The sequence below is a fragment of the Solenopsis invicta genome, chromosome 6 (assembly GCF_016802725.1).
Source record: "Solenopsis invicta isolate M01_SB chromosome 6, UNIL_Sinv_3.0, whole genome shotgun sequence".
NCBI classification, from domain to species: Eukaryota; Metazoa; Arthropoda; class Insecta; order Hymenoptera; family Formicidae; genus Solenopsis; species Solenopsis invicta.
This window is the reverse complement of record NC_052669.1, coordinates 23,865,573-23,879,243: the sequence shown is the minus strand read 5'-3', so window position 1 is coordinate 23,879,243 and position 13,671 is coordinate 23,865,573. Positions and strand designations below refer to the sequence as shown.

The window sequence follows — 13,671 nt, the reverse complement described above, 5'->3', positions numbered from 1 at the left end:
GTAATTGTGATCGTCACGTTTCAGATTAACAATCAATATAATTTGATAAATTTATAATATAATAATCGATATAATTAAATATATAATTTGCGAGTAAAAAAGTTTTTAAAGTTTTTGTTTAGACTTCTCTACTGTGCGGCTATTTAACTGCGCCACTCCTGCGCGGCAGAGCGCGCAGGTGCAGGCGAGTGCAGCACCACCGGAGTACAGTAATGGCCGCCAGTGGCGCAGTGGTGAGTGACAGATAGGCGACGACGGTCCGTTCGAGCGCCGCATCATCCCCGGGGTGTTCGCGCGTGTCGCGCGAGTGATAGAATGTTCGTTTCCATCTGAGATAGTGTAGGAAAGAAAGAAAGGAGTATTAAAAGTGTGCGTGTGCGTCGTGTTGTGTACGTCTGAGAGAGAAGGTGAAAGATAGGGAGAGAGCGAGCGGTGCGGCAACCCGCCACTGTCCCCGGCGCCGGTGGGATGATCAAGGATATGGCGGACGATGAGGCCATACAGGCCACCAACGACGACGCTAGCGAGTGCAAGCGATACGCGGTGCAGCTCGGCTACTGGTGCGACCCGTTCATCAGCCTGTTCGTCAAACAGACCGCTCGGAAGGCACCCGAGATCAATCGTGGCTACTATGCCAGAGTCAAGGGCATCGAGCTCTTCGTCGACAAGTTTCTCAAGGTGAGCGTCGCGTTAGCGTCTCTCTTCGCGTTTCCTTCAATTTGTCCTCGCTTTGGCTACCTCTCTTCACCTTTTTACCCTTCAGACCGCGTACAGACTCATCGTGTTTCTGCTAGGACGTGCGATGTAACGGCGGCCAGAAGGAACGGTCCCATCGTTCGTTCGTTCGAACTCTGGAAAAGTTGCTCGCCCCTCTCGGCTGCACCTTCTGCACCCTCCGCATTTCTTCCCGCCTTTCGTCGTGGTGTACGTTGACTGCACGTCCCGTTCGTTTCGATCGCATCTCGTGCTTCTTACGTCCTTGATACACATCCGTCTCGTTCCCGGATATGAAAAGCGTAGACTGCATGGATCTCTCGTCAGGAACGAGGAAGGAGCAGGAAAGTGCATCTAAGAAACGGACCTGCTCTCGACAAGTATAACCTAGAACCTAGAACGCGAATCGGAAACAATCGCAATGACGGAAAGTGGAAGAGAGAGAGAGAGAAAGAAAGAGAAAGAGAAACAGACAAAAAGAGTGACCGAGAGCGCGCGATAGAGGAAAGAGCAAGGAGAGGGGGTTGAATACAGCTGATCCGGGCGGCAGGGACGTGCCGCGGCGGAAACCTTGACCCGCCGACGGCCGAGGCCCTGTCCTAATTCGTGTGAGATTCCCCGCTTTATTGCCACCGCTAGCCGATATATGGGTCAATGAAAAACGCGCGGTGCGGCGCGTGCGACATTCGCGCGGCTCACTTCCGAGCTGGCACCGGCCGCATGCGGTGCGGAATTTGCCCGTTATAGCGGGACAAAAATATTCCGTCCGCTCGCGTATAAAGCGGCCGTCGCCTGCGTTTTCCGCTTCCAAGTTACTTGGCTCGAGCGCTGCTAAGCCATTACGATGTACATATATACTGTATATACGTTATATATATATTATATAATATATAGACTCTTGCGAGCATAAAAACGAAAAATCAATTATCTTTTGCAGTGCGAATAGAATGTAGCTCTAGTCTCTATCTGTGGAAATTTAATAATAGCGTTTTATGTAAAATTGATTTTCTTTTTTAATTTATTATGTTGCAATTATTTTATTAATGCTACATTACGTTTTATTTATTTAATATATTACAGCTATTTTATTTGAAATTGCAAACACTTGTAATTATGTGAATTTATATTTCTTTTCATGATTAAATAAAATATGAAGTAAGAGTTAGAATATGTAATTTTTTGGTTATTAATTTTTTTTTAATAAAGATATTAATATAAATTCACATTCTACTTAGATTATTATGGTTTTGAAAATATTAGAAAAAGTAAACGTTTTAATAATGTAGAATATAAATTTTTATTATATAATATATAAATTTCATATTCCTGTTTAATATCTAATATAATTTAAAAAAGTTTGAGTTAATATTATTTAAAAAAAAATAATTCTATAATTGAAAGAGATTTTGAGAAGCTATTAAAATAATCTTATTTTGTTTGTACATACAAAGTACAAAAAGTGAAAGAAACTTTACCTTACAAAGTTAAAAAGTAGTTGTATTTTTATATTTTTAATATCACATCAGTCTCAAGGATGCATTTTCTATTTATGTAGCTGTCTGGTGGTAAAGGTCAGATCATAAACTTGGGTTCTGGATTCGACACTCTCTACTGGAGACTCAGGGAAGCAGGGAATAGCCCTGGGAACTTCGTGGAGCTTGACTTTCCTAGCATAACTGCAAAGAAATGTTATCACATCAAAAAGCACAAGCAATTAATCGATATGCTAAACACCGAAGGTATTTTATCGCGAACATTATCGGTTATTTCGTCGTTGTTGCACTTGACATTTTCTCACGCATATATAACCGCGTACTTTTTTTCAGACGGAGAAATCCGATTTTCGACCACAGACTTGCACGCAGCAAATTATCATCTGGTTGGTACAGATTTGCGACACATAGCGGAGCTAAATAACAAATTGGCCCAAGCCGAAGTCAATTTCAATTTACCCACTATGTTCCTCGCAGAATGTGTTCTAGTATACATAGACGCTAGCGCGACATCGTCACTATTGAAGTGGCTAGCGAGCAAGTTCCCGAATAGTCTGTTCGTCAGCTATGAACAGGTGAACATGAAGGATAAGTTTGGCCAAGTCATGCTGTCGAATCTGCGTAGTCGTGGGTGCTTATTGGCGGGCGTAGAGGATTGCGAATCGTTAGAGACTCAACAGAGACGGTAGGTCCTCATTGATCTGACAACAGAATATGTATTATGGAACTTGAAATTAGAAATTAATCAGAATTATTTTGTTTTCCAAAGAAAACAATAATTCCAAGAAATAATTGAACGATTGAATGATCAGAATCCATTTCGAACAGTTCTATAGTATATGTCAACATTCTATAGTACATCTGATAGATCGATAATTCAATTTGCAACTGTGTTGCAGCTTTACCATAAACAATTGGGAAGGCACGAGCGCGTGGACGATGGTGGATGTTTATGATTCACTGCCTGTAATGGATCATAGTCGAATCGAGCACATAGAGATGCTGGACGAGCGAGAACTTCTTACTCAGCTGCTCCAACATTACTGCATCGCCGTTGCTTGGAACGGACAAACGTTTAAAAATCTGTCAATAGCACAGGGTTAGGTATCGCCGCCTGACCTCTTTTCTCTGTGTCTCTCTCGCGAGTTACTCCAGGTAAATGACGAATGTAATTTGGGCTTGATGGGCCCTCATAAGTTACGCAATACCCTGATCGACAGAGCAGGAGATTAATGTTTTTCAGATTGCGCTTAAGTACATCCCGATTAATTAATCTCGACGAGTTGAAATAGTCTCGCGAGGAAATAGCGTCCTCGAGTTAAAAAAGAAAATGCTTTAAACTTTTCGTCGTACAAAAACATTGCTGTAATGATTTTTATATAAGTTTCAAGTATGTACTTCGTTCTTTGCTAAGTGCGTATGTCACGAACGTTGTTTTAACGAGTGCTGCAACGAGAAAGAGAGAGAGAGGTTGCGATTGCAACGATCGAATCACGCAAGATACGTATGCAATTAACCGGTATGAACAGCGATTGGACAAGTTTTGGTATCCTTTCGCAAACGATAGTTTTCCAGTCATTCTAATTTACGTGCGACATATCTGAATTATGTGTGCAAAAGATCGTCTCGCTCTTCGCCACAGATTTATGTATAAAGTTTTACGGACGTTATGATTATTATAGATTGCTATTGTTATATGGTTGCGGCCAAATGGCGCGACACGATGCGTAAAGAGTAATTTATTGTATTACGAGGTATCATTGAGGATCAGTAATTCAACTTATTACGTTTTTATTATCTTGTTTGTTATCCGAGTAGTATAATTTTTTTGTTTTAATAAATAGAAGTTATAGACTTCGTGCTGTGGTTGCGAAAAATAATTTCGTACGTACAAATCTGTAAAATCTGCTCTTTTTATCTGCATTCTTCTACGATTTTCGTGTGTAAACGGGAAATACGCTCTCGCAGATAGGAAAAGTCTAGAGATATAAAGAACTAGAAAAGCATGTAGAAAGTACAGCTAAAAAGACGCGGATCTATATTTTTAATCTTTCACCGCGAATACAAAGCTATTTTTCTGAAAAACACATTCGTACATAGAACTTGGATTCTACGAAAGTCTTAATATATGTAATTACGATATTTGTGAAATACGGTGTAAAATTATTCCTTATGCGCGCGACCCGATCCTTGTGTGTGTGAGTGTGTATTATATGTTAGAGATTACGAATTATATTGAGCCGTGATAAGGCGATTAGTATTATGGTGTAAGCGCTACAAGCGGTCAGTTTCGTACCGTGGCGCGAGTCTTGCGAGCCGCGCGCGGAGATATATATATATATATATATATATGCGAGTGATTACTTTAAGATAATATATATATATATATATATATATATATATATATATGCGAGTGATTACTTTAAGATAATAAAAGCAAATGTGTGCAACGAAAAGTAAGACTTTAAGTGTCGAGCGCGGTACTCTTGCGAAAGAATCGACGTGCGATCAGATACCGCGCGTTTGCGAGCGTTACTCTGAAAGAGAATCGGCAATATATGCGTTCGTAAATAAAATTATAATTAATTTCGTTCGCTCGTAGATATTGAACTCGTAACCTTTGCTTGCATCAAGACTATGAAATAAAGAGACGCGTGCCGATGTTCTTCGATATTTAAAAATCTGGCCGTTTTTTTACATTACAACAAGAGAGACGCTTATACCAGCACAGTATTCTGCTTCTTTTTAACACCAATACGAAGAGTTGCACTTAAGCAGGTCACGTATCGATATACGGCAGTGAGGGATTGACAAAGATTTATTTTCATATTGAGGAATATCAGGGTGACGCATGTGTATTCAGTCTAAGGATAATACGAGGAGATATTATAAGCTTTTACGAAACATTCGAATCATCCTTTTGTAGGTATAAAGCAGTATTGGACATTACGCAATTAATTTATTAATTAAAATAGACCAAAAATTTAAAATACATGTGATCATAATTAATATAATCAGTTAATAAAATCAGTTGTTAATCGATTTTGTATAATCGATTAACTTTTATCGACTAAGTTTTCTTAGCGTGGCTAAATTGATTAATAATATGTATAATTATGAATGATTTAATCGCTTGTTGAAATAACATTAAAATATAAATTATAAATATTATTTTTGAAATATGATTAAAAATTTATCGATATTTGATAAATCAAACTTTTGATTAAATAAAAATACTCAATCGTTAATCGCGTATTAATTTTTACTTATTCAAAAATTATATTTATAATTTTTATGAACTTAAAGATTGTATTTGTCATATCAAAAAAAATTCAAATGAATCTACAAATAAAACAAAACAGTTTATTTCAATCATATTCGTTTTATTAATTAAAAATTTAATTCAATGCTTAAGATTTATTTCAAGGCAATTAAAAAATTTGTATCACTATATTAAAGAGCAACATTTTTAGTCGTAATTAATAATCAGTAAATTGATTAAATTTTGTCCAATACTGTATAAAGTGCATATACGTCTCACGAGCGGAGCTCGGATTTTACCGTCACGAAGAAAACGAAGCATGACCGCCGAGATTGTTTATCGAGCATCTCAATAAAGGAGCATTGATCGCTTTTCTGGTCTGACGGCCTACCGGATTAGAATAGTTCTGTAGTGATATTGTATGCCAGTGTACACATGATTTTGATGATCTTGCCTTGGAAACAAACGACGGTAACTTCCCAGATTTGCTAGCGAGCTTCTGTAATCATCACGTTTTGTCACGCATGTATTTCTCGACCGTTTCTTTTCGATATTTTTAGCATTACGCGCGAGCAACGGTAACTTATTAGATTTAAGAGACAATGAGGATGCAAGCGTATTCCACCGGATCCAACTGCACGGATCAGAAGGATGTACGGGTGATTGCTCGGTCTCTTGCCTCTCCTTCCCCCTTCGACGAGTAAGATTACATACCTGGAGTAACGAACACGTATAAAAAGAAGATAGTCAGATGTTCTATTTTTCTCAGAAGTTATAAAAATTACAGCCATTGTTACGATATCTATCAACGTTCGTAGGTAAACACCCCCCCCCCCTCCACCTCCCTCGCCCGACATGTCGCCTTTGCACGTAGAAGAATAATCAAGACTTACCTTTTTCGCATTAGTTTCGTGTCATGTGTAATAAGTCATTCAAGATAAAATTTGCTGGTTTACTCAAGCGCTCGTTCATGTGTTCAAGTCGACTTCAAGTTTGAGAATCAAAATTCTTCAGTAAGGTAAAACTCCCATGTGTATCTAGCACGTTTTTCGAAACATCGTTGTGAGAATTCGAGCAAAGCACTGCCATGGAAATTGAGTGAGAGATCTCAAGACTCATTTGAAAATCAGTGAATTTGCAATTTTCACGTGCACCCGCTCTTTAAAGTGAAAGAAGGGATTATGACGAATCGTTTGCGTTATTTTTATTTTTACAATTTAGCAAGATCTTGTAAATGTTTAGAAATGCATATATTTTGATCAGCGTTTACGTTATATTTTTATTTTGCGATCATAAATTGAATTTTTCTCCCCCCCTCATCGCTCTAAATTAGAAGCTAGTAACTCTACATTATTTAGTTTCAATAGACAACGAATTTTTTACTTCGCCAGAATTATTGCCTAAACAGAAGTATTTAAAATGTTCTACTTAATTTATTATTAATGAAATTTGATTACATCGCATATTCAAACGAAATAGAATTAATAGCGTAATTCGTAATAAAAAATGAGCGAATCCATATGAATTACGAGACTGCGAGAAATCACACGAAAATATTAAAGTAATTTGATTCTCAAACTTAAGTAATGCGATAACGTTGTGCGGATAGTACGCATAGCTTCATGTTTCTTCGCCTCGATTTCATTCTACATTACATTAATCTTATGTACGGATATTGTACACCTTGAAAAAGAATAAGATATGAAATCTATATATTATATGGACATTCAGTGTGCTTCCACTGTCATGAATTGATAAGGATACGAAATGGAAAAAAATTGTGTATCTTTATATTCGCATAATTGTGATATTGTTAAATTATGCATTTAATGATTAGAAAAAAACGAGCGATTAGTTATTAACGATTGTAGCTTCCTGTTTGATACATTTTCTTTCACGTGTCTCATACTAATTGTAAGAAGTTTCTTTAAGTGGGAAAAGAGCAGCTACGATAACATTAAATTAAAATATTTTTAAATAGATAAGATATATATATGTATATGCCGTAAGACGGTACACACTTCTCCCATTTAAAGTCTTTCATTTAATTTATTGTGTAAAAGACGACTTAACATGGTGTGATTTATTAAAATTATTTTTATTATTTTAACGAAACTGATGGATATATAAAATGAATAAACAGCATCTACGAAAAAAAATACGTCAGGTAAATCGCATTATTTGTATAGCTGTACATCTGAAACTTGTTTCGTGTGTGTAAAGAGGTATAAAGAGATATATTAAAAATATATAATTTTATATATACCTTTAGATACATCTAATACTTTACATCTTATTAAGTTTATTTGCATTGCTCATTGCTCATTGGCGTACGTAATTCCCACGGTAGATACGCCAATCGATCGCGAAGTAACTTTACATTTGTACTATTATTTACAAACTTTTATTTCTATGAAATTACGAAATTGAGAATTTAGAAAGAATAATGAAATCTCTTTTTTCCTTATCCCATAGAAAGCAATTTCTATTACTCTTTATATCTAACGCGATAAACACAAGATTGAATAAGTCATGTCCTGTAAGATTTGATTCACCATATCTTAAAAGCCCAATGGATTTACTTGCACGCACCCACCGGCATCACACACGTTCTTTGAAATTTTACTAAAGTTGTTAAAAATGTTTAATTGTTTATTACAATTGACTTGCTGTAGATTAGATGCGGCGCGGTTCGACGCCTGTAATAACAAATGATGTGTTAACCGCATTTAACAAAAGAAATTGTGTATTTACATTGTCGCTAGCAGGATCAAATAATATTTATAACACGAGAAATTCAAGAAAATTACAGTTAATTCTTAAATTATTTCTAACCAATCATCTAAAAAAAAATTTAAATATTAGATTAAATACTATCTGTATATTAAATTTAGAACTTGTAAACAATAATTACAACGAGTATTTTTGATTCTGCTGGCATTTTAATAAAAAAAAAATATCTCGTACCTCGGCGCACCAAGTTTGTGCCATTAACAACTCGTGCTCTGCAGTAGGCAGGTTCTTGTTCAATGACATAGTCGCCCTGCTCAAGACAACTGCCATTGTATACGTATCGAAGGCAGCCTGTGTGATCCTATTGAGGATAAATTGTTCGTCTACAATACCTCGTCCGTATTTAATAAGAGAGGATTCTATAACTTGGCCAAAGTCCTCCACGCTCTGCAATTATCAATTTTGTTTTTAATACAAATTCTTGTTTAACTGATAAAATTTCTCAATGTTCAGATTATTATTCCCACCTTCGAGCAAAGTGCGGCGCTTTCCGCCAATCTCGGATGCACATTATTTCCGAAAGTAGGCGGCGATTTTAAACCGATTGCTCTCGTCGCTCGCTTTGTGGCCTCTTCGACAATCAATCCTAAATTCGCGGTAGGATTCTTGAACGCCTTCTGAAGCTCCTTCAAATGGCTCCCAGCATATTGAATACCAGTAAGCGCTACGAACAAACGCAAAATGTCGTTCGTTCCCTCGAAGATTGGGAATATACGTAAATCACGCATCACACGTTCTAGACCAGTCTCAGTCATGAAACCCATTCCTCCTAAGGTCTGTATAGCTTCGTTGCACACCCACCACGCGGATTCGGAAGCAAAACACTACAATAAAAAAAAATTTGTAGCGTATATACAAATTATAAATTTGTGGTTTATTGAAACTAGAAGTATTTTTACGTTTCCATAGTTTTTGTAATATAAAATATTAATTGCTTAAGAAAGGAATTACTAGATTATAAGATTTTTAGATCAATTAGTTTTAATTAATTTTACGAAGTTTCTCTATCAAATAAAAATATGAAGCCTTTTGTAGAATACAGAATCTATAAATCAAAAATTTTAATATGGAAGTTAGTAGATATATTTATTTCTATTAATATCTTTAGAAAAATGTCTGTATATCTGAAGATGCATTAGAATTTTGACAGATTAACCGAGCAATAAGAAAGTTACCTTTGAAATAGCTGCTTCCAAATGATAGTCTTGGCTTCCTTTGTCCATGTTACCGGAAATCATATATGCGAGGGACTCTGTGACATATTGCAATATAGACATGCGCCCCAATTTTTCTTGTATCGTGCCATAATTATCCAATGTGCGACCGAACTGTACGCGTTGCGTTGCGTGATTCACGGCTTTATTAATACAATAACGCATAGTACCAGTAAGAGCTGCAGCCATACCAAATCTACCATTGTTTAAAATGTTCATTGCAACCTAAAATTGAATGAAGCAAATGTATAGTCGAACTGAATTCAAACTCATGTAAATAATTTGCGAAACTTCATGCAATCTTTAAACAAGAATTAGGAATTTAATCCAAGAATAGTCATTTAGATTTTTGTGTAAACAATTACCTGATTTTTATATCCCAATTAAAAGCTTGTTTTTAATTACATATTGTATTACTAATAGTTCTACAATTTATTAGTATTTAAGAGAAATTATCTATAAATAGATTAATCGGAAAAAATTCATAACAAAACAAATATTAGTATTAAATTAAAATATATTCTATTTAATAATTATTGTTTTATATACAAGCAAGAAATTATATTTTTGCTCATATATAAAACAATGATAATATTATTTATTTACCTTGAAACCTTCACCCTCCTTGCCAAGAACATTCTCCGCTGGGATTTTAACGTCTTCGAAGAAAAGTGCAGCTGTATTGCTGCACTTGATGCCCATCTTTTTCTCAGGCGGTCCATTGGTGACACCGCCGAATCCTCTCTCTACTATAAAAGCGGTTATCTTGTCCTTTGTTTCACCCGTTTTCGGATCCTTCATAGGCACCTGTGCGAACACGGTCATGATATTAGCGATGCCGCCGTTCGATATCCAGATCTTACTGCCGTTGAGAATGTAATGCGATCCGTCTGCAGATTTAACGGCGCGCGAACGTATCGAACTGGCGTCGGAGCCGGAACTCGGTTCCGTCAAGCAGAAAGCGGCGTATGTGCCGCTGCAAACTTGGGGCAGGTACTTGGCCTTCTGTTCCGGAGTGCCGAACAAAAGTATACCCTGTAGACATTTATAATAAAAATTATTATAATCATAGATAATACGAGTAATTATAGAGCATAGATAACACAAGCGAGAGAAGCATTACCTTAAATCCTATACTCTGATGCGCGCCCAAAGTGATACCAACGCCCAAATCGTTATAACCGCATATTTCGACGACGCGACTGTATTGAGTGTTCGTCAATCCCAATCCGCCGTATTCCGTGGGTACTTGCAAAGAGAACCCACCAAAGTCCCAGAGAGCCTTTAACGTTTTTTCATCCACGCATGCGTTCTGATCGTTTTTAGCTGCATCGTTTACTTCCTACAAAAAAAATGACAGACAAAATGTTAAATAAAAGCTAATCCTGCTTTCCAATTGCGTTCTTCAAGAGGATGTTTATTACCTCGTAGAATTTTTCTAAGGGATCAATAAGCATTTTTATCGTGTCAGTTTGCTCCTCATTCATAGGCTCCGGGTATGGACACACTTGATTCAGCTGCAAATGACCACGAAAGAGATTCATGGTAAAGGATTCAGATTCTTTCACAGCGGCATTCTCTCGCGGCTTCTCCTCCTTGGCTTTCACTGCTGCTTGGGTGGCCAGACATCTGCATATGATTTTATTATTATGAATTAATGTCCATGATTAAGAAACAAGTTATTCAACAACACATGACAAAATACAATTTTCCAGATGTAGTTAAATCACAATCCACAATAAAAAGTGTCTAATTTTAAGATATTAAAGTTTTGTTTCTGTCTCCGTTTTTTAAGTACTTAAACAAGTTTTTGTTTAAAACGGTATTTTAGATTTAAAATTGAATTGTTTAGAGCTTAAAGTCTTTAACAGCTTTAAATATTTTATGTCTATGTTTATCCAGTTCTAAGAATTAGAAAAAAGATAAAGAATAAGTTAAACCTATATTAACTTAATCTATATCAATGGAAATAGACATAAAACATTTAAAGCACAGATTACTAGCTCTTCTTTGAAACACTTCAGCGTTTTGAATCTAAATACTGTTTAAAACTAAAACATTTTTAAGTACTTAAGAAATGGAGAGAGAAATAAAACAGTGGAAATAAATATTTGTGTCTTAAATTAAAAAGTGGAAGCTGAAATAAAACATTAAATATCTTAAAATTAAATACTTGTTTTTTGAGTGTATAAATTATCTTGTAGTTTAATAATATTGAGTTATCTCACAAATAAACAATCTTATTCGCGTTAGCTTCCAATTATATATTTTTCTGTGAAATGAAAATTTATTCTTTGATAGCATATGTTATATTATGTGTTGATTAATTTCCTACTTCTTGTCTATCTGTAATATGATACTTCTCATAACTATTCCATCTTAGAATAGGCAATACTCTTCTATATTTTTAGATGTTTGAACCTATGAACTTGAGACCTGATGAAATCGTCAATGATAAACGGGTCAAATATTTAAATAACTGCGCGTTAATATAGAGTAATAGTATGCAGAATATATAGTCTTCATAGAGCGTTTATATGATGTACTCGAATGCAATATGCACTGACAAGTATCCACGGGGGCACAGTTCAAAGTCCACGTGAAACGCTCACGTTTGTAACTAAAAATATCGGACACGGAAATGCAGATCGGTATAAATCTTTTAGAATAATCGCGATAAATTAGTGCGCATGCACACGAGATTCGCAAATTACGACGCGACTTGTAAAAATCGGGTTGTTTACTCCGAGCGATGATGAACATAATTCACTGTCGCTCTGCGTATAACAAACTGCGTTTCAGCCGTGCGCGATCCGTAACTCGATCGGCAATTTGTTCAACTGGAAAATTTATGATTTTTCGCTAATTTAAAGTAGTTTATTCTAATTAGCAACAAGTTGATCGAAACGAATAAAAGAGATGACGATCAGCACTTCACCTTGTGACACAGGGCCCTAAGGGAGTCTCGACGGCCTTGTTGAGATTTTTGGCAGTTGATGAGAAAACCTTAGCGATACGAATCATTGTCGAAACGCGTATTAAATTCAAACGAAAATTCGCGCTGATAGAGATTAAGACGAAAAGACAATTGCTGCTGCTTGCTGTTGCTTCTCGAAAAGTAACAACGCAACACTCCCAGATGCTCCCACAACACTGCCTGATGCCTGACACTGCCTGACACTGCCCACGCAGTGGATACTGGTGGATACGCAACAAAACCGCCGTCTGCCGCCGTGGCACTGCGTGGAACTAAACAGAACTAAATCCAAAAGTGCACTCAACAGAAAGTTTTAGGAACAAGTTCTCGAAAGTTCTAGAAATATAAAGCTACGATTTTACTTCACAGCTATAACGTGCTGTAATCGAAGAAATTGTAAACTAGACCTAAATAATTTGTAAGTCGTTTGATTGCACTAAACGTATTACTAAAATTTGAATCAGTATAATATTGGAAAAAAGCAATATACTTTTGTAATTATAAATTATTATATATGCTTTTTCATGCAGGCAAAATTAAGTATAAAAATTAAATAAAGAAGTTAAAAGTTAATAACTTTAAATTTAACTTAGTTAATTTTAAATAATTTAATTTTTAACTTTATAATTAATTATTTTTGAAACTTTTGCTTGCTATTGCTACATTGATGATTTTAACATATACTAACAATGAAAACATAATAAAAATTAGCAAAGGTTTCTACATAAAGTTTTATTGTAAAATAACATTTTATTAAATTGTTGCTAAAATATTTTATCTTACTAAACTTAAATTCTCAAATGTTCCTTTTAATGTTATGTAGGACAAGATAATTTTTCAATAAAGATTATTTTTATTATACATATTGCAAGAAAAATTAATTAATTAAATTTAATTGAATTAAAAATAATTATAATTTAATTATGCTTTCTTTAAGAACGCTCAAAAAATCGGTAAAAGTTATTAGATGTGTCGATAAATAAGGTAGGCGAGAATTGAGTCTTGCAACGCTTAAAATACCGAAAAATATTGTGTCTGTAGTATCAGGAAGTATGAGAAAAGCAGAATAGGCAAGGAGGTTGTCGAAAGTACGCGGCATGAGCCTGGTATCGGCGCGCTGATTGGTCAGCGACTTTGAGATGGGGATACCTATTACTTACGTACCAACGCGCTGATTGGCCAGCGGCTTTGCGGCGGGGGTGTCTCTTCCACTTACGT

General features: G+C 35.8%; 2 protein-coding genes across 2 annotated transcripts; one reads left to right on the top strand and one right to left on the bottom strand.

The window, feature by feature from the left end:
• Window positions 1-210: 210 nt before the first annotated feature.
• LOC105200553 (leucine carboxyl methyltransferase 1) lies at window positions 211-4,358 on the top strand. The gene is made up of 4 exons (XM_011168180.3): window positions 211-678; window positions 2,270-2,453; window positions 2,541-2,892; window positions 3,107-4,358. The coding sequence occupies exons 1-4, from the start codon at window positions 469-471 to the stop codon at window positions 3,309-3,311; spliced, it is 951 nt and encodes a 316-aa protein (XP_011166482.1). The 5' UTR covers window positions 211-468; the 3' UTR covers window positions 3,312-4,358.
• Window positions 4,359-7,548: 3,190 nt separating this feature from the next.
• LOC105200554 (very long-chain specific acyl-CoA dehydrogenase, mitochondrial) lies at window positions 7,549-12,686 on the bottom strand. Its single transcript, XM_011168181.3, has 8 exons — window positions 12,415-12,686; window positions 10,901-11,105; window positions 10,600-10,818; window positions 10,083-10,511; window positions 9,438-9,701; window positions 8,730-9,086; window positions 8,437-8,649; window positions 7,549-8,168 (listed from the first exon to the last, which is right to left on the bottom strand). Exons 1-8 carry the CDS (start codon window positions 12,498-12,500, stop codon window positions 8,031-8,033), a joined length of 1,911 nt encoding a protein of 636 aa, XP_011166483.1. The 5' UTR covers window positions 12,501-12,686; the 3' UTR covers window positions 7,549-8,030.
• Between the last annotated feature and the right edge of the window lie 985 nt (window positions 12,687-13,671).